Source organism: Panthera onca, chromosome F2 (assembly GCF_046562875.1).
Source record: "Panthera onca isolate mPanOnc1 chromosome F2, mPanOnc1 haplotype 2, whole genome shotgun sequence".
Classification (NCBI taxonomy): Eukaryota; Metazoa; Chordata; class Mammalia; order Carnivora; family Felidae; genus Panthera; species Panthera onca.
The window spans coordinates 49,209,594-49,235,464 of NC_138356.1; the positions used below are offsets into that span (position 1 = coordinate 49,209,594).

The 25,871-nt window shown below is 40.3% G+C and overlaps 1 protein-coding gene across 2 annotated transcripts in view; it reads left to right on the forward strand.

Annotated features, from left to right (window-relative positions):
* Positions 1-18,480, forward strand: part of FZD6 (frizzled class receptor 6) — a 43,754-nt gene extending 25,274 nt beyond the window's left edge. For both annotated transcript variants that reach the window (XM_060611065.3, XM_060611066.3), the window contains exons 3-7: positions 9,310-9,506; positions 12,273-13,290; positions 14,281-14,429; positions 15,577-16,005; positions 16,999-18,480. In XM_060611065.3, coding sequence (XP_060467048.1) covers positions 9,310-9,506; positions 12,273-13,290; positions 14,281-14,429; positions 15,577-16,005; positions 16,999-17,167 — 1,962 coding nt within the window. In that variant the 3' untranslated portion in view covers positions 17,168-18,480. The remainder of the gene's footprint in view (positions 1-9,309; positions 9,507-12,272; positions 13,291-14,280; positions 14,430-15,576; positions 16,006-16,998) is intronic.
* Positions 18,481-25,871: the final 7,391 nt, after the last annotated feature.

The following is a 25,871-nucleotide window of genomic DNA, read 5'->3' on the forward strand; positions in this document are numbered from 1 at the left end:
GGATTCCTTTTCTTTATTTTTTGTATATCTGTAACTGGTTTTTGACTTATGATTACCATTAGGTATGTATATAACACCTGGAGATACCAGTTTATATTAAATTGCTGGTCACTTAAGTTTGAACCCATTCTTTACAACTCTTCCCAACTGTGTTTTAGGTATATGGTGTCATACTTTACATTCTTTCAGTTTGTGATTTGACTGATTTTTACAGATATACATAATTTTACTGCTTTCGTCCTTCCTACTTTTCTTAAGAAATTTTTTTTTTAATGTTTTTATTTATTTTTGAGAGAGCGAGTGAGCAAGCAGGGGAAGGGCGGGGGGGGGGGGGCGCGGTGGAGACAGAGACTATGAAGCAGGCTCCAGGCTCTGAGCTGTCAGCACAGAGCCCAACGCAGGGCTTGAACTCACAGACTGTGAGATCATGACCTGAGCCAAAGTTGGACACTCACCCGACTGAGCCACCCAGGCGCCCCTTACTTTTCTTACTCTTACATATGGCCTTTCTTTTCCACTCAAAGAGTCCCCTTTACTATTTCTTATTATGTAGTGGTCATGAACTCCCTTCACTTTTGTTGTCTGGGAAACTACCTCTCCTATTCTGAATGATAGACTTGCTGGATAGATATTCTTGGTTACAGATTTTTTTTTTTTTCTTTCAGTACTTTGAATATATCATGTCACTGTCTTCTGCCCTGCAAAGTTTCCACTGAAAAGTCTGCTGATAGCCTTATGGGGTTTCCCCTTGTATGTAACTGTGTTCTTTTCTCTTGATGCTTTTAAAATTTTCTCTTTACCACTACTTTTTGCCATTTTAATTACTATGTGTTTTGGTGTGGAGCTCCTAGAGTAGCTTCATTGTGAAATCTCTGTGCTTCCTGGATCTGGATATCTGGTTTTTTCGCCCAGATTAGGGAAGTTTTCAGCTGTTATTTCTTCAAATAAATTTTCTGCCCCCTTTTTTCTCTTCTTTTCTGGGATCCCTATAATGAGAATGTTAATATGCTTGATGAAGTTGCTGAGTTCCCTAAATGTGTTATCATCTTGTATGATTTTTTTTCCTCTCACCTGCTCAGCTTGGTTACCTTTCATTATTCTGTCCAACACGTTGCTAATTCATTTTTCTGCTTCCTCTAGCCTGCTATTTATTCCATCTAGTGTATTTTTAATTTTATTTACTGTGTTCTTCATCTTTGGTTCTTTTTTTCTTATCTCTTTGTTAAGAGTCTCACTGATGTCCTCCACTCTTTACTCAAATCCAGTGAGTGTCTTTATGATCATTACTTTAAATTCTCTAGCAGACATATTACTCATCTCTGTCACATCTAGGTCTCTTGCTGTGGTTTTGTTCTCTTTTATTTGGTACATATTCCTCTCTCTTCATTCTGTCTAACTTTCTGTGTCTGTTTCTGTGTGTTAGGAAAGTCAGCTACCTCTTCTGGTCTTGAAAGTAACGGCCTTATGAAGAAGAGGTCCTATGGTGCCCTGCAGTGCAGTGTCCCCCGTTCACCGGAATCTGGTGCTTCAGGGGTATCTTCTAGGTGTGTTGTGTGCACCCTACTGTTGTATGTTGGGCACTTTTGCCTTTAGTCCAGTCTTCTGCAGTGGCTCTCTTTGCCTGTTGTGGGCAGTGTTTGGTCCCTGTTGTTGTTAGTGGGCCAGTCTGGGGCCACCGTGAGCTTGAGTTTAGTCAGACCAGGTGTTTGTCCAAGATGCAGTAGCACCAGACTGAAGGATGCTTTCCCTGTGTTGTCCCCAGAGAAGCTTTTATTGGTTGGTGAGGACTGCAGTCAGACCAACTGTCTGCCTCCAGCCCACTCTTGGGACTTTCTGCCTGGTGTGTTTGGTTATCTTGCCCTCACCCAAGGGCAGGAGTCACTTTGGAGTGGTGCTTACACACCGCCAGGCTTGTGGCTCCAGTTTGAATAGGCTGCAAAAAAGAGCTATTGGAGGGGGCAGGGCCCACGTTGTTTACAGGGTTTATGCCGGCAGAGGGTACCTGCTGCCAATGCAGGGTGTAGCTGGTGTGACCACTGGGGTAGGGCCCACGGTTTTGTTCTGTTCTTTGGTGGGGCCCACCACCACCGGCGGATCAAAGCTTTACAAAGCGTGGGGTTGGGAGATAGGTGTTGGCAAAGTGCCACCAGTCTTCTGGGGGAGGGGACCTCCAGTGCTGGGACTGAGGCAGGTGCGGCTGAAGAGGCAGATCCCCTAAGCAGGCAGGTGGCGGTGCAAGCAAGTTAGGTAGTGTGTATCAAGCATCGGGCTGGTTCCTGAAGGTGGCCATGTGTTTATGCTGGGGGGCAGGAAAGGGAAATGGTGTTTTCTAGCTCCTTTGTTCTTGGGGGAGTCTCCCAGTGATCTCTACCCCTTGGGGACACACTTTGAAATCAGTAAATAACCCTCCTGTGTGCCGCAGGCTGCTGCATCTATGTTGTATCTCCACAGACTATTTGTAGTGCTCTTTTTAAGGGTGGGGACTCAGCTGGCTCTTCCAGAACCCAGCCTGCTGATTTTTTAAATTCCAGACTTTAAGTCCCACTGGTTGTGAGAACTCCTGAAATTCAGCACCTCTAGTTTTCAAAGCCAAATGTTATGGGGATTCATATTCCCCATGCAGGTTCCCCTGTGTGATAGTCTCTCTCCCGTCTCCATGCCCATGGCTCCCTCCTTCCCAGGGACCACCGGGGTTTGGTTAGCTCTGACCATGTCTCTGCCTGTCCTACCCTCCTCAGTGTGGCCTCTTCTCTTCCTTTCATTGTGGAGTTCTGTTGTGCCAGTCTTTGGGTTGTTTTCTGGGTCATTTACACTGATATGAGCATTATCTGTGGGCCGAGATGAGCTTAGGGTGCTCCTGCTCCACCATCTTCCCAGGTACTCCACCTCCATTCCTTTTTATCTTTCAGAAATGTATCCAAATGTCTATAATTCATTGATAGACCTTTCCCTGCTTTTTTTGTACAGTTAAGTTATAGATTTTCTGTTTTGTCCTTAACCCTTTTTTCCCATTTAAATGGCAGTTGGAGAAGAGAATGTTATTATATAAGTTTAGTGCATTTCTCTTAAATCCAAATTTTCATCTTCTCTTACTCTACATGTTCTCTTTGGGTAATTTCATTCACATATTTCAATTACCATTTTTATAATGATGGCTTCCAAATCTACATCCTTTACCTAAAGTCTCTTACCTGCAAGCTCTATTTATTTAACTGCCTACTAGTAGATATCCACACTCACATGTCCCATGGGCACTTCAAACTGTCCATGCAAATGAATGGATAAACAAATTATGATGTACCTACACAATGGAATACTACTTAGCAATTAAAAAGAATGAACTATTGGTACACGGAACAACATGGATGAATCTCAAAATAATGATGCCAAGTGAAAGAAGCCAGACAAAAAAAAACATATGCTGTATGATTCTATTTGTATAAAATTCTAGAAAATGCTGCTTTATAATGACAGAAAGCATTATCAGTGGTTGCTAGGGGATGTTATTGGCTTAGTGTGGGGGTAGGGGGGGAGAGGGGAGAGGGGTTACAAAGAGGCAAGAGGAAACTTTTTGTGGTGATGGATATTTCCTTGATTGTGATAATGCTTTAAAAACCTGTTAAAGCACACACTTTATACATGTTCAATTTATCATATATCAATATACCTAAATAAAGCTAGAAGAAAACCCTCAGTGTTAAAGGCTTTGTAACAGAAAAACTGCGGTTCCTGCCTACTCTTTTCTATCCTCATCACAATCCTCCTCCTCCACAGCTAATTTGAGGTCTTTCAGGAACTTTTCTTATACACAAGCCATGTTCTAATATGCTTAGTCTGTTATTTTTTAAAGTTTATTTATTTATTTTGAGAGAGAATGTGCGAGAATGTGTGGGGGAGGGGCAGAGAGAGAGGGAGAATCCCATGCAGGCTCTGTGCTGACAGATGTGGGGCTTGATCTCACAAATAGGGAGATCATGACCTGAGCTGAAATCAAGAGTTGGATGTTCAACTGACTAAGCTGCGCATGTGCCCCTCTTCGTCTGTTACTTATTGATTCATCCATTTAGAACTTCAGGCAGTATCTGTTTATTCTTTCCTATATGGTAGTTGGTAATATATTTCTCTTACTCTACCATTTTTACTTATCTTCCCTACCTTCTATAATACAATTTTTGGTTAAATCAATCAGTTCTAGCATTACTAGGAACATTAAATATTGTACATTACTGAGTCAGATGCTTTGATTGCATCTGACTTTAATATCTTCCCTCTTGGTTAATGCAGCAAATGCAGTTTTCCCCATTTGCTTTGTTTTCTGTGTACCTGTAGCTAATTTTTTTCAGATGTCCCAACAGACTTTTAGACATCTAACAGCAACTTTTTTCAGATGCTCAGTATGTCATATAACCCGTCATTTCCAGTACCCCATTCCTATTCCCTTGGAGACATTCCTCCTTCAGCTGGCTGTCCATCAATACGCCCCGGCTGCTTTCTGAACTAGAATCATAGCTATCATGCTAAGGCTTCCTCTTGCCATTCTCCAATGTTGGATCAACTAATTCTTGAGTCCTATGTCATTTTCCTTTCTGGTTTATATTCCATCCGTTGGTTTTAGGAATAGTACATCCTCTCATTGTTTCCTAAAAGGGGATACTTGAAAGTTAACATTTTTTTATTTCTTAGAGGGCCAAAAAGGTCATTATTTTACTCTCACCTAAATGTTCCGTTGGGTATATAATTCTAGGTTAAATAATATTGTTTCAGAATATTAAAATTATTTTTCAACTGTCTCCTAGTATCTGAATTATTAGATACTCAGAATTAAATTCTTTTTTATGTAGCCTGTTCTTTTCTATCTGGAAGCTTTTATGATTGCTTTATCTTGATGCTCTGAAATTTTTTATTGACATGCCTTGTTCATTCATTGCTCTGATTGGTTTGTTTATTTAACAAATATTGATAGAGAAATAATTACACACACACACACACACACACACACACACACTGTTCTAAGCATGAGGGATATAGCCGTGAAAAAAAATAGACAAAATCCCTTCCCTTCATGAAATTTACATTCTAGTGGTGAAGGCAGAAATTAAGAAATAAACTAATATTTAATGAAATGTCAGATAGTGATAAGGACTATAAAGAAATACAAAACAATAATGGAGCAGAGAATGGCAGGATCATTTGTTACACAGGGTGGGCAGAGAATGGTGCTCTGAGGTGACAGTTATGCAGAAAATCAAATGAGGACACGAGTCATGGGACTTTGTGGAGGAAGAGTGCTCTATGTGAGGGGAACAGCAAATATAAAGATTCTTTTTTTTTTTTTTAATTTTTTTTTTTTAACGTTTATTTATTTTTGAGACAGAGAGAGACAGAGCATGAATGGGGGAGGGTCAGAGAGAGAGAGGGAGACACAGAATCTGAAACAGGCTCCAGGCTCTGAGCTGTCAGCACAGAGCCTGACGCGAGGCTTGAACTCACGAACCGCAAGATCATGACCTGAGCCGAAGTCGGACGCTTAACCGACTGAGCCACCCAGGCGCCCCAGCAAATATAAAGATTCTTAAGCATAAGTATACATGGAATGATGAGAAGCAAAAGGCCAATTTGGTGACAATGGAGTGAATAAGAGAAAGAGTGGTAGGAAATGAGGAAAAGAATGGTAGGAAGGTGGATTTGTGGCCAGGAGTCAGGCTACAAATTTATATTTGCTCTTCTCTTCACCTAGAAGACTCTTCCTCCACAGTGTCCCATGAAATTTAAGGCCTCACAGGACTTGATAAAGACTCTCGAATTTATTCTGATAGAGTCTTTTGAACAAGGACAAACTTACATTTTAAAAAATCACATTGGTTGGAGTGTGGATCTGAATGGAAATTAACTGTGAGATTTGTAAGAATGTTAACTAGTGAGACTATTAGGAAAATATTTCAGTAGCTTAGGTGCAAGATATGGTGGTTTAGACATAGTAACTTAGTCATAGTGAGAAATGGTCAGATTTGAAATAGATCTTGTAGGGAGAACCAATAGGATTTGCTGCTGGATTGCATATGGGGTGAGAGAAAGAGAGGAGTAAAGGATGAATCTTTAGATCCTTGGCCAGAGCAACTTGGTGAATGGTGGCACCACCTTACTGAGGCAGGGAAGACTGAGGTGAGGGATTGTTTAGGGTTATGTTTTGGACATGGTGGGTTTGAGATGCGGATTGAGAGCTGAGTGAAATTCTCCAGGAGGCAGATGGCCATCAACTCAAGGGTTCACAGGAGAGATGACTCTGGAGATAATGGTGGCAGTCCTTCATGCATAGTTGGTAATGAACACCATGGTTCAGGATGAGTTTCCCCTGAGGAGTGAGTATAGATAAGATAGAGGTCTGAGGATTGAGCTCTGGAGCACTTCAATATTTAGAATTGGGAAATGGAAGATCAGAAAAAGAACAGCAATAAATAGGTAGGAATCCAGGAGAATTCGTATTCTAGAAGCCAGTTGAGAAAAGTATCTCAGGAGGAGGGCAGGATCCATTATGTAAAACTCTCTTGAGAGCTGAGTAGGATGAGGACTCAGAATTGACTATTGGATTTGACAACATGGAGTTTATTGGTGGCCATGACAAGCAGTTTCACTGAAGCATGAGGATGGTTGGAGAGAGGGCTCAAGAGGGAATGGGAAGAGCAGAATTGGAGAACGTCAAGACAACTATTTTGAGGAGTTTTTCTATAAAGGAGAACAGAAAAATAATGAGTGGATGGGGATTGGGATGTGGAGTCAAGGAAAGATATTGTTTTGTTGTGTTGTGTTTATAGTGGGAGATAATAGAACAAGTTTGTGTGATGGGATAATCACTGAAGCATAGGTTTGGAATTGGGATGTTGAAAGAGAGGAGAATGTGAGAGAGATCTCTGTAAAAGAAAGTTAATTGACTGAAGTTTTGGTCCAGAAATGTTTTAGTAGTGAGATTGCAGTGTGATGCCAGCTTTTTCAGTTTGGGAGCTAGTACCCTTCTGTTCTGAGAAATGGTCTTATATTCTTCATTTGATTATCATCTACACTCCCCTTTTCCCTGTTGTTCTTTCTAGAACTCCTGTGGTAATGTGTTGGACACTTGGACCGATCCTCTGATTGGGAGGATTTTCTCTCCGATTGTCCATCTCTTCCCTCAGCTTAACTTCTAGTCCTTCTGTAGAGTTTTTTTATTTGAGCTGTCTTAATTTTCCATAGCATGCTCTTCTTTTTATTTTTATTTATTTTTTTTTTCAACTTTTTTTAAATTTATTTTTGGGACAGAGAGAGACAGAGCATGAACGGGGGAGGGGCAGAGAGAGAGGGAGACACAGAATCGGAAACAGGCTCCAGCCTCCGAGCCATCAGCCCAGAGCCTGACGCGGGGCTCGAACTCACGGACCGCGAGGTCGTGACCTGGCTGAAGTCGGATGCTTAACCGACTGCGCCACCCAGGCGCCCCCATGCTATTCTTTTTAAATGGATGCAATAACTTCTCACTTAAGATACTTAGGTTTTTGTTTTGTAATTTATTTTCCTTTCTTCCCTGCATAATCTCTCTTTCCTTCAAATATTCAATGATCTGCTTGCTTGTTTTGGTCTGTTTTTGATATGGGAGGCTTTCTTCAAATGCCTGATGATCCTTGGCTGCCCAGTTGTACGTGTGTGGGACACTAAAAAGGTCCGTGTGCACGAATGGTGGGCTTCATAGTAGGGTGAGCTCAAAGTTGACTGGCTTTTTGTCATTATGTAGAGCTCTTCAAAATCATTGAGTTTTTTCAAAGAATGGGGATGATGGGTATGTGCCTGAACAGAACAGGAACAAGATGAGGGCTCCGTGTTTCTGTAGATATTCAGTCCCCCTCTTTTCACCTTGTGCCATATCCCTGCCCGGCTCTGTGACTGAAACCCCAAGTTAGAACATCTCTAGCTCCATTTCTTCTGGTAGAATGCAGTAGTCATCTGGCTTCTGGGGTAGGGGTTGGAGTTGGGATGGCATGGAGAGAAATTGATTAGTAAACAGTCCTACAATATTGGCCTTTTGTGCTACTTGCTACTTCAAAGAACTGAGACTCTCAGAATCTTTAGGGCACATCCACTCATTGTCATCTGAATCCCTCCACTCCTATTTTGTAGTCCACCCCGAATCCCATTAAATCACTTTTCACTCCTGTAATAGCTTTCTGTCTTGGAAGGTTGGGGCTTTCTTTTTTGTTTTGCTTTTATTCTTTGGAAAAGTCAGATCTGCTAGTGTAGTCTCTCCTGTTCATGTACTAATGGGTTAGAACCTTTTATTCTTCATTATAATTTTAGTGAGGAACCATGAGGAGAGAAAGGAGGCAAACATAATGTGGTTAATGTGCAGGTTTATCCAGAACCCATCTGCATTCTTATAAAGTGTAATCTTCACAGTAACTAATGTTTATTGAGTGCTCACTATATGCCAGACACTGTTCGAAGTGCTTTATATTTATTAACTCAGTACTCATAACAATCTTACGTGACAGGTACTATTATTATTGCCATTTTACAGGTGAAGAAACTAAAACACAGAAAAGTTACATAAGTTGACAATCAGACTCTAGAGATACTCCCTGCTTAAAATTCTCCGATAGGATTTCATTCCTGGATTTGAAAATCCGGGCCAGGCAATTTAGCAGGCTATTTGTGCTTTCCAGGATCAGGCCCAGTGTACCTCTCCAACCTCACTCTCTACACTTAATGCCACTGTTTGACCTTGTGTTCTAGCCACACTGAGCTTCTTGCCCTGCATGTACACACTCTAGTGATCCTCATGCCTTTTTCATGCTCCGCCCCAAACATTCCTTCATTTTCTAGAGTGCTCAGTACAGTGTTAAGGGATTCAGCATATGCTTATAAATTGAATATTGTAGTTTATTTCACGTAGCAATCAACTCATGCTTTTGATTTGCTTTGACTTAGCATGTCTTCCTGAAAAATGTATAATTAAATAAAGTAATATTCCATTGTATATGAAGGATTCATAAGTCTAACAGACTAACTTGAAATTATCTCCTTAAAATTTGATTATATTGAGGGGTACCTGGCTAGTTCAGTTGGTTCACTCTTTATCTCGGGTCGTGAATTTGAACCCCATATTGGGCACAAAGATTACTTTAAATAAATAAATAAAAGTGAAAAAAGTTATACTGTATTGAGAGTGAGGCAAAGATTCTTTTGGAGTATAAGTGAAAAGGTATATACTTTAAATAGTAAATGAATTCCATTCACTGGCTCTTAAAATGTTTTCTAACCTTATCTTGTTGTTTTCCTTAATAGCTTTTTCTTCCTCTTGCAAATTTGGAATGTTCACCAAATGTTGAAACTTTCCTTTGCAAAGCTTTTGTACCAACCTGTACAGAACAAATTCGTGTGGTTCCACCTTGTCGTAAATCTTGTGAGAAAGTATATTCTGATTGCAAAAAGTTAATTGACACTTTTGGTATCCGATGGCCTGAAGAACTTGAATGTGATAGGTAAGTCATGTTTTCAACTGAAAGCTTCCAATGATATTTTAATGTTGGTGTTAGTTTTCCAGAATGTTTGTGACAGGCTTTCATTATTTATTTCAAAAATGTATATTGCACACTTAATGGGTGATAAGTGTTTTGGACACAATGGTGAGCAAAAACAGACTTACAGTGGGAACTTTGGGGTGGAAGGAACAGATAGTAATCAAATAATTACAGTAATAAGTATAAAATTATAACCATGCTAGATACAACAGAGAAGTACACAGTTGTATGAGAACATGTAATGGTGCCTTTGACCCAAACTGGGAGGGAATGAACTTATCAACTCAGTGACCTTTTTACTCATTGACCTTCATTAATTACTTTGGTCTCTTATTCTGTAGACATTGGGGGATCATTAATTTGAAATATTCTATGGATACAATGAGACTTGGCATTATAAAGCTGGGGAGGAAGCTGTGTCTACATTTTTGTTTCTTTATCTGTAGAATAAAGTATAGAACCTTTGTGGAAGTCATATACTTCCAGTAGATGCATAATTGTTTTTAAGAACACTTGATCATACAAAGTTGAGGATGTTCATACCTTACACTGTAGGTGGTCCCCTTCTATAGAAACGTTTACAGAAACAAGGAACCATACACAAGAATATTGATTACTACATTATTCCTAATTTTTTAAAAAATGGAAAAAATGAAAGTCCATTGTAGAAGAATGTAATAAATGTAAACTGTGGCATACGTACACATTAAACTACTACTATACAGTTGACAAAATTAATGGTTGATCCATATCTGTAAACACAGATAAATCCAAAAATTACAGTGTTCAGTAAAAAAAAGGATGCTAAGATAGGATATATACAGCATGATATCATTTATATAAAATTCAAACCTGCCAAATAATACTATGTAACATTATGGTTAGAAAATAACATAGTAAAAAATTTTTTTAAATTCACAAAGAGAATGAAAACTGAACTTGTGGTGATGAGTATTTCTGGGAAGAAAGAATAGGACCAGAAAGGGGTCCCACCCGATCTCTAATGTTCTATTGTTTTATTTTAAAAGATATAAAGCAAAATTGACATAATAAGTTTTGAAATGCTGGTAGATATATGTGTTCTTTTTATGGGCATACATATTATTTTCTACTTTTATCTAAAGAGTATTTTAAATGTTTTCTTGTTTAACATGGCTCAGCCCATGGAGTGCGCAACTCTTGATCTTGGGGTTGTGAATTCAAGCCCCACGTTGGGTATAGAGATTACTTAAAAATAAAATCTTTTAAAAAGTAAAGTAAAATAAAATACATAAATTGTTTCCTTGTTAAAAACTCCCACTCATTTTTAAACCATATAGATCCTCCCAATTAATACTGGTGTGTAGATACTCTACTGAGTGATAAAGTGTTACACAAAATAGAAATATACCTGTGTATCACTCTGGTCTGCCCATAAAGAGGGAGGCAAGGAGTACAAACGTCCAGTTAGAAAATAAACATGTCATGGGGATAGAATGTACAGCATGGGGAATATAGTAACATTGTGTTAACTTTATAAGGTGACAGATGGTAACTAGACTTATTGTGGTGACCATTTCTCAATGTATACAAATGTCGAATCACTGGGTTATACATCTGCAACTCATAATATTGTATGTCAGCTATACTTCAATTAAAAAAAAAAAAAAAACAGCCGGGTGCCTGGGTGGCTCAGCTGGTTAAGCAAGCCCCGCATCAGGCTATGTGCTGACAGCTCAGAGCCTAGAGCCTGCTTCAGATTCTGTGTCTCCCTCTCTCTCTGCCCGTACCCCACTTGCACTCTCTCTCTCAAAAATAAACATTAAAAAAACAGAAACAAAAACAGCCAAACTGAAACAAAACGGTGATGTGAGAGAACTCTACCCTGTCAGTCCTGAAAACAGAAGGGGCTAGTCTCAGCCAGTTTTAGCTGCTATCCCCTTAGTTCTATGGCTGATCTACTTTACCTGTAGGCAATAAAAAAAAGTGACTTTCCCCAAGACTTATACTCCAAATGCTGTACACAGACAAGCCAGCACTTTTTTTTTTTTAAGGTTATTTGAGAAAGAGAGTACGCACAAGCAGGAAAGGGGCAGAAAGAGAGGGGGAGAGAGAACCCCAAGCAGGCTCCATGCTGTCGGTGCAGAACCTAACATGGGCTCAAACTCACAAATCGTCAGATCGTGTCCTGAGCCAACATCCAGAGTTGGACACTTAACCAACTGAGCTACCCAGGTGCCCCAGCACTTTTCTGTCTTGAGGCTGCTAACTAAGATAAATTCCTTGTTTTTAGGATAAATGCTTTCTTAAATATTTAGTCTTAGAAGGAGAAATTACTTAAAAATTACTAGTTAGAGGCACCTGCCTGGCTCAGTTGGTGGAGTATGCAGCTCTTGATCTCAGGTTGTGAGTTCACGCCCAACCTTGGGTGTAGAGCTTCCTTTAAAATAAAGTTTAAAAAATAAAAATTGTTTTTTGAGTAAGGGAATTTTAATGTTCACATACAATAATACAATACAATACAATATTAAGTATATGTGAGTGCACTGGGGCCTAACAACCACAAGTGTTTAGTTAATTTCAAAGCTCTAACCTATGGTCTGTTCAGGTTGTGTGTCTTCCCATTAATTATGAATGCATGAGGAAATATTTTATAGTTGGAAAGCATAAAAATAGTGAATCGGTCAAAATGTTGACTCTATATATTTAATTTATTTAATTATATATTAATTTTTATAATTTTTACAGATTGCAATACTGTGATGAGACTGTTCCTGTAACTTTTGATCCACACACACAGTTTCTTGGTCCTCAGAAGAAAACAGAGCAAGTCCAAAGAGACATTGGATTTTGGTGTCCCAGGCATCTTAAGACTTCTGGGGGACAAGGCTATAAGTTTCTGGGAATTGACCAGTGTGCACCTCCGTGCCCTAACATGTATTTTAAAAGTGATGAGCTAGAGTTCGCAAAAAGTTTTATCGGAATAGTTTCAATATTTTGTCTTTGTGCAACCCTGTTCACATTCCTTACTTTCTTAATTGATGTTAAAAGATTCAGATACCCAGAGAGACCAATTATATATTACTCTGTCTGTTACAGCATTGTCTCTCTGATGTACTTTATAGGATTCTTGCTAGGCAATCGCACAGCCTGCAATAAGGCAGATGAGAAGCTAGAACTCGGTGACACAGTAGTTCTAGGATCTCAGAATAAGGCTTGCACTGTTCTCTTTATGTTTTTGTATTTTTTCACAATGGCTGGCACCGTATGGTGGGTGATACTTACCATTACTTGGTTCTTAGCTGCAGGAAGAAAATGGAGTTGTGAAGCCATTGAACAAAAAGCGGTGTGGTTTCATGCTGTTGCGTGGGGAATACCAGGTTTTCTGACTGTTATGCTTCTTGCTATGAACAAAGTTGAAGGAGACAACATTAGTGGCGTTTGCTTTGTCGGCCTATATGACCTGGATGCTTCTCGCTACTTTGTGCTCTTGCCATTGTGCTTTTGTGTGTTTGTTGGGCTGTCTCTTCTTTTAGCTGGCATTATTTCCTTAAATCATGTTCGACAAGTTATACAACATGATGGCCGGAACCAAGAGAAACTAAAAAAATTTATGATTCGAATTGGAGTCTTTAGTGGCCTGTATCTTGTACCATTAGTGACACTTCTCGGATGTTATGTCTATGAGCAAGTGAACAGGATGACCTGGGAGATAACTTGGGTCTCTGACCACTGTCGTCAGTACCACATCCCGTGTCCTTATCAGGTAAGAGAGCATTTGTATTAGTTCACTGTTTAATTTTAACATAGAGAATGTTCCCTGGAAATACACTCGAACTAATCATGAACATGACATTAGATTTCAGATAAGAAAATCCAGTAGACAGAGGGGATGATTCCCTGTGCATCAGTTGAAACTGGGGTCAGTGTCTCAAGAGTTCTTTCCTCAAGTGTAGGCTTTGTTTACAGTAGTAAAGTGCCTCCTCTAGCTACTCTTCTAAAAAGTAAATTTGGTTGCAAAGGCAGATTAATAATAATGAGGAACGGAAACAGAAGAACGAGTCTGTCACAGGGAAAAAAAGAGAAGTAACTTCTGATTTGGGAGTTGCTTTTCATTCTTCAGCGGTGGGAACCTTATTTGGGTATTTTTAATTTGATCATATTATATTTGGGTATATGATCATGTTATATTTGGGTATATTTAATTTGATCATATTATCGTATCATTTTTTGTTTAGTATACGCTTACAAAAACAGAACTTATTTTACTGTATTATACAGATACTTATTTCACTCCAACCAACCAAATTTTTATAACAAACATCAACAATGCATACTCTATAATAGTATGTTGTTCCAATGGTTTCAGTATAATTTTTTGGTAGACTATAATAAAAGAAAGTAGATAAATACTTAGAGCCAAATATTTTGGCAATTATAAGAGGCTGCTATAGTTAGAGGTGGAAAATGCTGGGAAATCAAACCAAGATTTCGGATATTCTTCCTAAATATATTTAGGTGTTTTTTTCCTTTCTGGCTATATATTTTGATACCCAGATGAAAGTTCTATATTCAGAACTTCAGTGAAGAATGTATTATACTTAAAGTAGCACTGTTCATTATATTATGCTATGTCAAATGTTCTATACTAAAACAGACCGAAGATTTATATTTTGTTCAAGTTTTACATTGACTATATAGACTGCTCTCCAGTCTGAATGTATCACTGACATTTTTATTATTCACTTTTTTGTAGGCCAGAACAGAAACTCGACCAGAATTGGCTTTATTTATGATAAAATATCTGATGACATTAATTGTTGGCATCTCTGCGGTCTTCTGGGTTGGAAGCAAAAAGACATGCACGGAGTGGGCAGGGTTTTTTAGACGAAATCGCAAGAGAGAGTAAGAACCTATTGAATTATCTGATGTTGTTTTAAGTAGAACAAATACCAAGGGACTATTCAAGTCCTCATCGTACTGGCGTTTCATTATATCAACTGTTGTTTCAAGTTTGGAAATCTTTTTCGTGGAGAGCTCTACTTTATTTTGGCACCCGTTATTAATAGTCTTTGGCCTGTAGTATTCTGTTGAAGTATGAAAGATGTGTAAACTATGCATTTTCTTTCCCTGGCTTATATTTAATATTATAACTGTAATCACTGGATTATTTTGGGTGCAGCATTTTAAGTAATTTTTCAAAATCAGTGATAAAAGGCTAAGTGGGATCAAATATATGTAAGGAAATCTATAAAGTATGATTCAAATATATGATCATTATTTACTACTTTTAAATTTTATTATACACAGTATCGCCTTAAAATGTCACTTATTTGCCTCAAGATGGTAAAATTTTAAACTTACATAGTATAACAGGATAGTAGACTTATATTTATGAGTTCGTTTTAGTTATATACAATGTACACTCTCTCCTGTCAACAATGTACTAGAGAGTTTTTTAAACTGTTCCCCATTGGTTTAATAAACTTTTTTTGTGGTAAAATTTTCAGAACTATAGATCTTTTCTAAGTTTTGAAGTCTGAAAAGTGCATTTAACTGGACTTAATTTTTTTGCACTGTTATGACACATCTATCCTGTATTTATATACTCACACTCACTTTATTATAACTTGCTAGCTTTATTGTTAGAAAGCAAATCATTGAATTTAACAACGACCATTAATTACATTCTACGTCCTTTCTCCTCTGGTTTACTTTTATATTTGACATATTTATATGTGATACACAGATAGTCTCCTACTTTATGCCGCTGTAAGTTTCCTGGCCCTCATCCTTTGATTTTGCCTAATTCCTTGCCAATCTATTTATGCTGACAAAGGCAACTAACAACGTATGCACAAAAGAGTTCACTTCATGACAATCTACTTCTATCTCCTAGTATTTATAATCCCAGATTTTACAAGTATAAATCATTTAGAATTCTTAACTTGACCGATTAGGGTTTTTTGGCATAAGATAGGATACGCTTTTTGGTTTCTACTATGTAACGCTTAACACTTACCAACTCAACCCTCTCCTTGGTTTCTCTCAGTCCAATCAGTGAAAGTCGAAGAGTACTACAGGAGTCGTGTGAGTTCTTCTTAAAGCACAATTCTAAAGTTAAACACAAAAAGAAGCACTACAAACCAAGTTCACACAAGCTGAAGGTCATTTCCAAATCCATGGGGACGAGCACAGGTGCCACGGCCAATCACGGCACTTCCGCAGTAGCGATCACGGACCACGATTACTTAGGACAAGAAACTTTGACAGAAATACAAACCTCCCCGGAAACATCAGTGAGGGAGGTGAGAGCAGATGGAGCGAGCACCCCCAGATCAAGAGAACGGGACTGTGGGGATCCTGCCTCCCCAGCAGCATCCAGCTCCAAACTCTGTGGAGAACAGGCTGACGGGAAAGGCCGGGCAGGCAACGGGAATGATAAGATCAGCGTATCCGAAAGTACGCGGAGCGAAGGAAGGTGAGCTTTGATTTTGCGATCTTCAATCAGGACTATTTTGAATACTGCATTATATATGTTTTTATTAGAGAGTAGCACATCTGGAAAGGAGATGGTGCATCCGTACGCTTCATCCAAGGAAGTTTGGGTTCCGCCTATAAACGTGCTGTTTGATACTTTAATTCTCAGCTTTGAAAAGAGCCTTCGTGAATGTTGTTCAAGTAGGAATATTCATTTCTGTGGTAAATTGTTAAGGATCGCATGTATATGTAGGTAAATGTTCACCATCCTTCTGAAATACAGGCTATTACGTTTTAATCAGTACTGTATGACAGTACTAAAAGGCATTTGTCATTTTATGTGAAGATGATTATAAAAGGTTTTTTATTTTCTGGACATGAAAGGACGTTGACATTATCTTTAATGAATTTTTCCAAACGGTCACTGGTGATCCGAACACAGGTAAATATCGAATTAGCCAGAATGCTGACAGCTAAGTACTTTTAGGTCTCCAGGTTTCTCACCTCACCCTCCCAAACTAGACCAAATGTGCCTTGTGTTCCTGTGACAGCTTTTGCATGCTGGATATAGACGTGTGCCTTTAAAACTCCACTCGATTTGTAAATTCCTCAAAGGCAGAGCTGAGGTCCAGTTCATCTTTGTGTTGGAATTGCACAACATCTCACCCATGGTGGGAAATGAGGAAAATATTGCTAAACGGAGAGCAGGATCCTGTCTTATGAGTTGTCTTCCCCACGATACGCCACGTCCGGCCCGTGCCCGGGTGGTCCTTAATGCAGTTTCTGAAGTTGGCGAAAATTGTATTTGAACATGAAGTAAACGTGTTTTGAGGTGTTAGAGTACACACACACAGTTGTAGTTAACAGTCCTCTGATCAAGGAGGATACTGGTTGGGAATAAAACTCGTGGAAAGTGGGTAGCAGCTGTAAGGACATCGGGCATCACAGTTGTGCTCTGGTCTGTGTGTGTGTCAGCTTTCGTCTTTTTACCTAGGGTGACTCCAAAAAGTGAGGTCCCCGAGACCGGCCCGGTGCAGAGCAGCGGCTTGCAGGTCCCAGGTTCTTCGGAGCCAAGCAGCCTGAAAGTCTCCACGTCCCTGCTCGTTCACTCAGCTTCGGGAGGTGGAAAAGAGCAGGCCGCTGGCGGTCACTCCGATACTTGAAAAACAGGCGATCCCATCGCCGAGAAGTGGATTCATGTGACACTGGAGCGGACAGCACGCTGTCTTATCAACACCACTCTTCTGTTCTCTTGCACTGACAGCTACCTTGCCTACTGTTACACTGGAAACGATGGATTCCGAGAATTAGGGGATTTGTTTCGCACAGAGGTTAGCGATGGCAATGTACCCAGAAAGCGGAAATGTGCAGGTTAATAATATTTTTTTTAAGTTGTGTGCGAGGAGGGAGTTAGAGGAATCTTCTTTTTCTATTTACGAAGATTCTCCTCTTGCTAAAAGTATTTTAAGATGTGTACTATATGCTGTTTTACTTTTATGGTATGAAATCAAGATATTTCTTTGCTGAAGTATTTAAAACTTATCTTTGTATCTTTTTTATATATTTGAAAATAAGTTTATATGTATTTGAACTTTTCTTAGAAATCCTGGAACAGCTATTCAAATATTTTTATGTTACTCGGTATTTTAACACTGCTTTGGTAGCCTTTACACTGAGTTTCTAAGAAAATTGAAAAATAGTATTCTTTTACAGTATAAAAAATATTTGACACACCAGAAGGTGTCGTCGTGGGAATTCACCTTTAAAAGTCCGCTTATTCCACCTTATCTTCCCTGTGTGAATTTTAGAGAGTCTTGCTCTAGGAACTTCATACATCTGCTGTGCCTCTAAAATAAGGTGCTTGACATCCACCGTTGATTATGTTATGCTGCTCACTGATCCTTCTACAGTTTTAAATAACATGTTCTAAAGGATTAGATGAAATGTTACTCTTTTAGAATTTAAGCCAAGTGCAATTGATTTTCTTTAAAAAAAAAAAAAAGTTTTATGCCCACTCAAGATTGTATATTTATGACTATTTACAGTTGCTTATACTTTTTTTAACTTTTTTTTTTTTTAACTTTTAGAATACTAAAGTTTATATAGTATCTTTCTCAGACATTACGTAGATGTCATTTCTGCACTTACATAGGATTTTGCCGAACATTTAAAAGTGTGTTTAGCAATATTAGTGCCAATCAAATGGGGGAGAAAATGTAGTCCTGATAAACAAAATGTATTTTATATTACATACTTTAAAATATTAAATATTTTTCCTAATTTTTGTTTTCAAATTAAGTGTTATACCTTAAGGTTTTCTGATGCTTCTGGGTTTTTTCTATTTAGCATTCTATTAAAGCATAAAAAGATTATCATGTACTGTATGGAAAATGTAAATATTAACTTTTCCACATTTTTGAACTTTGTATACAAAAACATTTTATGTCTTTCCAGCAATAAAATTTTCTTTGAGAGATTATGGAGTATTGTGTGATTAGTTTTAGTGATCCTGACCCCGAAAGTGGTAGAATTTTTCAGATCAGTGGCCCCATGATTAATAACTTGGAAGCTTTTTTTTTTTTTTTTTTTAAACTGGAAGAGAAGACAGGACTATTTTTCATCTGTTACAATTTCTTTCCAGAATATACATTATACAGCCATATTTACCATAACCTTTTAAAGCCAGTGTGAGATCTGAAGGATGGGGTGAAGCAAAGGGAACCCAGGACCCTGCTTTCACTCCTGGCAGTGGGGAATAAAACAGTATCGTGCTTAAAACATTTTAAAAAATAAGTGAGGAGTCGCCAGGCTAAGATGTGGCAGAAGAAGGAGATTCACACTGCCAACCCCAACCATTGGAGCCTCTTTCACCCAGGGAACATTCAGTGATTGGATGGTTATTACCAGCCCCAGCGCACTGGGGTCCAAGGGAAAGGGTGTCTGCACACCACACTGCATTTAGAATTGTGACTTCAGCGGGATATTTCCTAGAAGTAAGTGTGAAGGAAAGCAGCCCTGCTCCAAATTACGTGGGTGGACTAGATTGCCCTGGATTTAGAAGAAGTAGTTCCGGATTAGCAGTCCCCTCAGGCACCAGGCAGAAGCAAATAGAATCTTGCCTGGAGGAAGAAACGTCATTCTATGTGCTCTACAAATACTTTTTCAAATACAATATTCGTCGTGTCATCAAACATAAGTAGGCGTACAACAACAACACATGAATAAGAATTGGCACGGGCATCAGACAAGAGAAGAAGACCCAGAGATACCCCAGAATTACCAGGCATGGATTTGTTAATCTCCTAGAATTTAAAAATATCAGTAAGGAGGGGAGCCTGGGTGGCTCGGTCAGCTGAGCGTCTGACTCTTGATTTCAGCTCAGGTCATGGTCTCGTGGTTCGCACTGACAGCACAGGGCCTGCTTGTGATTCTCTCTCTCTCTCTGCCCCTCCCCCCTTTCTCTCTAAATTGTATCAGCAAGGAAAAACAAGACCCCATTACACACCTACTAGAATGGCTGGAAAAAAATTGACAATATCAATTTTTGCTAAGGATACAGAGCGACAAGTAACTCTCATTCATTGCTACTGGGAATGCAAAATGGTACAGCCACGTTGGGAAACAGTTTCTCCACACAGCCAAACTGGTCTTATCATATGATCCGGGAATCATGTTCCTAAGTACTTATCAAACTGATTTATGTAGATACTCCATCCATGGGGTGCAGTATAAATCTCCCCTCCTTAAGCCTGGGCAGCACGTAGTGACTTCCTTCCAAAGAACACAGCAGGAAATGGGGCTGGGGAAGACTAACTTTCACAGAGAAACTTGACAAAACACCTCAGCCACGTAACAGAAGTCAACATCCGTAGTCGGGCATGTTGAGAGTAGGTACCCTTCATACAACGTGATGGAAATGGCTCCTGACCTCCGTGATCTTCCTCCCCTAAACCGGTAACTTCAGTCTCGTGAGAAGAGCAAACAAGTCCCAGCAGATGGACATTTTCCAAAATACCTGACCAGCACTCAAAGCTATCGTCAAAAACAAAGTCAGAAACTGTCACGGTCCAGAGATGCCTAAGGAGACATGGTGACTGAATGTAATGTGATATCCAAGAAAAAGGATCTTAGATAAAAACTAAGGGGATCTGAATAAAGCACAGGCTTTAGTTAACACATTCAATTCAGTGAAATGTTCTTTAAGTGTGTGTGGGGGCGTGTGTGAGAGAGTGTGAGAGTGAGAGAGTGTGAGAAAGTGTGTGTGTGTGTGTGTGAGAGAGAGAGAGAGAGAGAGACAGGGGCAGAGAGAGAGGGAAAGAGAGGCAGAGAGAGGGAGAGAGAATCCCAAGCAGGCTCCATGCTGTCAGCACAGAGCCGAATGCAGGGCTTGATCTCACGAACCGTGAGATCACGACTTGGGCTGAAATCAAGAGTTGGATGCCTAGCCTACTGAGCCATCTAGATGCTCCTATCTGTTATTTTAAAATAGGATCTTCCTGTTTTATGATTCTTTTGTGTATATTTGCAGATATAGAATTTAATTTTTAAAGATCATATAAAAACATGAATTTTTAATATTGATTGTGTAATGGGTGACCATTAGTATCTTAGTCTAATAATTTTGTAGGTGATTTTTCCTGGGTTTTCAATGTAGATGATCTTTTCATCTCAACGGTAATTTTATTTCTCATCTATTAGCTTGAACTGGGATCCTCTTATTGTTAATAGTGGTAGCAGCAGGCATCCTTGTCTTATTTTAATGAAAATGTCTACAGTATCTCATCATTAAGAACAGTGTTGGTTGGGGCACCTGGGCGGCTCAGTCGGTTAAGCGTCCGACTCTTGGTTTCGGTTCAGGTCACGATCTCACTATCTGGGAGTCCGTGCCCCGTGTCGGACTCTGCGTTGACAGCATGGAGCCTGCTTGGCATTCTCTCTCTGCCCCTCCCCCCGCTGTCTCTCTCTCCAAATAAATAAAATTAAAAAACCAATGTTGGCATTTGAGAGAAGTTAGATCTTTTTTAATGAGTTAATAATGAATCCTATTCTGACAACTTTTTCAAATCAGCAGTAGGTGCTGAATTTTATTGAATGCTTTTTGCTGTCGGTGTTAGCCAAGGTAGCCTAACTGCTGTAACAAACAATCCTCAAAATCTTAGTAGCTTAAGAAACTGTTATTCAGGGGCGCCTGGGTGGCTCAGTCACTTAAGTGTCCGACTTCGGCTCAGGTCATGATCTCACAGTTTGTGGGCTCGAACCCCATGTCGGGCTCTGTGCTGACAGCTCAGAGCCTGGAGCCTGCTTCGGATCCTGCGTCTCCCTCTCTCTCTGCCCCTCCCCTGCTTGTGCTCTGTCTCTCTCTCGTTCTCTCTCAAAAATAAATGTTAAAAGAAGTTTTTTAAACCGTTATTCACGTGACAGGCGCAAATGTTCTTGAGGTAGCCTTCCAACGGATTGTTCAAGGACCGACCACTTCCATCTTGTGACACAGCCATCTGTTAGGGCTGCAGATGCTTTGCAGGACCGTCTGCACCCGGCCAGTAGGTGGAGGAAGAGAGGGTAACTGGTTGCACAAGAAAATTGTTCTGGATCAGAGCGGAAAGCGGCACGTATCATTTCCAGCTGCATTCCATTTGCCAGAACTCAGGCACGGATGCACACCGACCTGCAAGGGAGGCTGCGAAAGGCAGTCTAAAAAGCGTGTGCCCGGGAGGCGGCAGAAACACCTCGAGTCAGTACCTGGCCAGCAATGTTTCCAGGTACAAAACTAATGTAGTAAAACAAATTTCCTAATATAATTTCATTCTTTGGATAACCCAAAGTGATCATGGTGTAGCATTTAATATACTGCTAGATTTGATTCGCTAGTGATTGAAGATAAAAATGTACAGCTGTACCTACCTACATTCTAAATGACTTCCCATCCATGAACATATTTGTAATCGGTAAGCTTAAACGTTTTAATCATTCTTTTCTAACAGCCAACTGCAAGACCATCATCTAATTCAAAAGAAAACAGCAGTTTCTCTTTTTCATGAGACCCGTCTGTGATGCAAAAAGAGCCTGTGGCTTCAGAAGCAGTGATATTAGTTTTATACGAACACGAATTACATGGTGTTTTTTGACCGAGAAAATTGACCTAAATTCCATAGTTTACTCGTACTTACAGTTACAATATTGGCACGGGCAACGTGCAGCTAACCTCAACAGCAGAAAAGACACGAGAAAGCAGCATTTCACCTTGACTATCAGCCACAAATCCTCAATAGGATTTTATGGAATGCTGTCTTTCAGAAAGACGGTGCATCTGTTGGGATCCGTCTGCTAGGCTATTTATGGCAGTGGAGGAATCTTTCCTAGACTTTCCTCGAAAAACTAGACCAAAAACAGCTTGTAATTGCCACCTATCATCGAAATCCCAGTTTTAGCGTTTCCTTACTTCTCAGAAATATGCCACTAGTGGGCTCTTCCAGGTACTGCTGGAAAGTTCTAATGTTGCCAAGGCAGGCACTGACTGGTACTCTCAAGAAAGGAAAGATAGAATTTTTAACAACTCCCAGATGCCTTGCTGTTACTTATGGAAAGCATAATCTTTAAAACCTCACTGCCCCCAGCAGGAGTCAAAGACTTAAAGTTCCAGATGCTCAGGGTTTCTAACAGTGGCCACTGTGATCGGTATGTGCAGAAGAATCAGCCTTTCATTAACTCCTAGTAGCCTCGAGTCAATGAAGAGAGCAGACGAGAAAAGATTAAAAGGTTGATCCAAACTTCTCCAAAAACATTGGCACCCGCGACTCAGCAATAGGGGAAAGTGACCTAGGAGTCTTGTGGACACCTCAAGGGGCAGGGGAGCAAAAGGGAGCCGTAGGAAAAGAAGTAGGATGAGAGGAAAAGGAGAAAGGACTGCGAGTGGTAAATACTAGTTAGAAATGAAAATATGATGCCAAAATGCATACATTTTAGCAGCCAAATCTGAGACTTTTATTTTCCATCCCTAAAAGGAGAAAAGAGACATCCAGAAAACACTTCTAAGAATGGGTTTTTCTAATTGTCCGCCAGAGAAGGAGGGGTGAGGGAGAGAGAATCTACTTAAGTTTTTGACAGAAACATCTCAAAGGAAGTTTTTCAGATACATCGTTTACTCCAAACTCGTGCCGTGGTTCATCTTCACTTACGTTATCATTATTACAAATATTCCCTACTTATTTGGTTCACTTAGACTAGGTTTTTTTTTTTATTTTTTTTTTTAACGTTTATTTATTTTTGAGACAGAGACAGCATGAATGGGGGAGGTCAGAGAGAGAGGGAGACACAGAATCTGAAACAGGCTCCAGGCTCTGAGCTGTCAGCACAGAGCCCGACGCGGGGCTCGAACTCATGAGCTGTGAGATGGTGACCTGAGCCGAAATCGGACGCTTAACCGACTGAGCCACCCAGGCGCCCCTCACTTAGACTAGGTTTTGACATTAAGTGCAAAGAGTCCATTAAACTGGACAGTTAATACCTATGTGTATAAATTTACATATGAATTACATTTAGAATATGTTGAGAGAAGAGGCACAAAATCAACAGATTCAGAAAAGTTCCTAACCCCAAAAGAAAATAATCTTAATATTTTTCTTCATCTTATTTTCCAAGGTGCTAACTAAGGTAAAACTGGCTAGTTTGTGGGTTTATTTTCTTGGGGGCCTATTCTAAGATCTAATTCATTTCACTGCCAGGAAATACGGAAATTTGAATACATAGATTTTAGACGTTATCTGGAGAACTTCAGCCGTAAAGTACAAGCTCCCCTAGCGGTTTCATTCCTTCCAAATGGCCAGTTCAGTGGTCCCCGTGAAGACTTTCATAAAACAGAAACCTCCAGAGGCGGTAAACAAAGTTGACCACTGGCAAAAACCCTTGCTGGCACATGCAGCCCCGTTCAGGCACCTCTCTTAGCACAGGCTCCAAGTGGAGGAGAATGGACCGCTGTGTTTCTAGAGCTGACCTTGCTGGCAGGCTGCGGGCAAATAAAAACGACAGTAAAACAAAACAGGAGGACTGTGTTTCCTCGACTGACAGTCATCACTGCCTCTTTGTCACTGGTCCTCAGACTCTGGGCAAGGCTCTCCAGGCCCGCCGTGCCGACCCTGAGAGGTCCAACTGCCTTCTTGATGAAGCCAAGACCAGGAAAGGGGTGCGGGACACATCCAAAACTGGGAGGAGGGAGCCTTGGGCAGCAGGGCAGAGTCTGGCTACCCTGGAAGGACGCCTTGAAGACAGCTGAAAAACATAAAAACCTGTTCTTAAGGGCACCTGGGTGGTTCGGTCAGTTAAGCATCCAGCTCTTGATTTCAGCTCAGGTCGTGATCTCACAGTAGTGACGTTGAGCCCTGCACTGGGCTTCTTGCTGAGCATGGCGTCTCCTCGGGATTCCCGCTCTTCCTCTCTCTGCCCCTCCCCTGCTTGTGTGTGTGCCCTCTCTCTCAAAACGAAACAAAACCTGTTCTCGCTACTGAGCAAGTGTAAAGAGTGATGGAGGAGGGGCGCCTGAGTGGCTCAATCGGTTAAGCGACCGACTTCGACTCAGGTCATGACCTCGCGGTCCGTGAGTTCAAGCCCCGCGTCGGGCTCTGTGCTGACAGCTCAGAGCCTGGAGCCTGTTTCGGATTCTGTGTCTCCCTCTCTCTCTGACCTCCCCCACTCATGCTGTCTGTCTCTGTCTCAAAAATAAATAAATGTTAAAAAAAAAATTAAAAAAAAAGAGTGATGGAGGAGAATGAATCCGCGTGTGTAAGAGGCAAGAACACGTTAAGAATTAGCAGTTAAAAGGAATGAAATCCAAACGCCTGGACATGGAAGCCTTTAAAGGCATTGTTATGCCCAAAAAGGATGTCTCAGAACTATACTTACAGAATAATACCATATATGTAAACAACCCAGACCCCACAGGACAGTCCTATGTTTTCTATTGTTACAAATACATGTATCTAAATGCATAACGATACCATGCGTGTAAACAACCCCACCACACAGAAAAACCCTATAAATGCTACATATACACATATATGTAAATACATCAGAGAAGACTCCAGAAAATGCTGTAAATGAGTCAGCTCTAGGAAAGGGATCAGCATTGCAGGTGATGATCAGAGCAGACTTGAGCCTGGTCTGTAATGTTTACATTTTTATAAAGAGAATCTATTAATACATCATGTCGTATAATTACAAACTAATTTTTTTTTTTAAGGAAAATTTACTGAGGGCACCTGGGTGGCTCCGTTGGTTAAGCGCCCGATTCTTGATTTCAGCTGGGGTCATGATCCCCCGGTTTGTGAGGTCGAGCACTGAGCCTGCTTGGGATGGTCTCTCTCTCTGCCCCTCCCCAGCTCTTTTTTTTTAAGTTTTTATTTTTATTAATTTTTGAGAAAGAGACAGAGGATAGCGAGCAATGGATGAGTAGAGAGAGAGAGAATCCCCAGCAGGCTTTGCACTGTCAGCGTAGAACCCGACACAGGGCTCGAACCCATGAAACCGTGAGACCAAGACTCGAGCCAAAATCAAGAGTCGGACGCTCAACTGACTGAGCACCCCAGGTGCCCCCAGTCTCTCTTTCTAAAAATAAACTTTTTTTAATTAAAAAAACATTTACTGAGCACAAATCTAGCTAATGGTGATGCAGTAGGTCCAGCCGATCTGCCTGAGGGGGTCGGAGCCCGAAGGCAGTCAGGGCCTCACTAATGTGAGCTGCACACCCACAGTCCAGGGAGGGGCAGCCCGCTCCGGTGAGACCCACGAAGGCCACCAGTTCGTCTACTTCAAACTTCCTTTGCTTCCTCCCTGCTGGGCTTCTCTGTATCCCCCAAACCACTCTCTCCTCAGCGG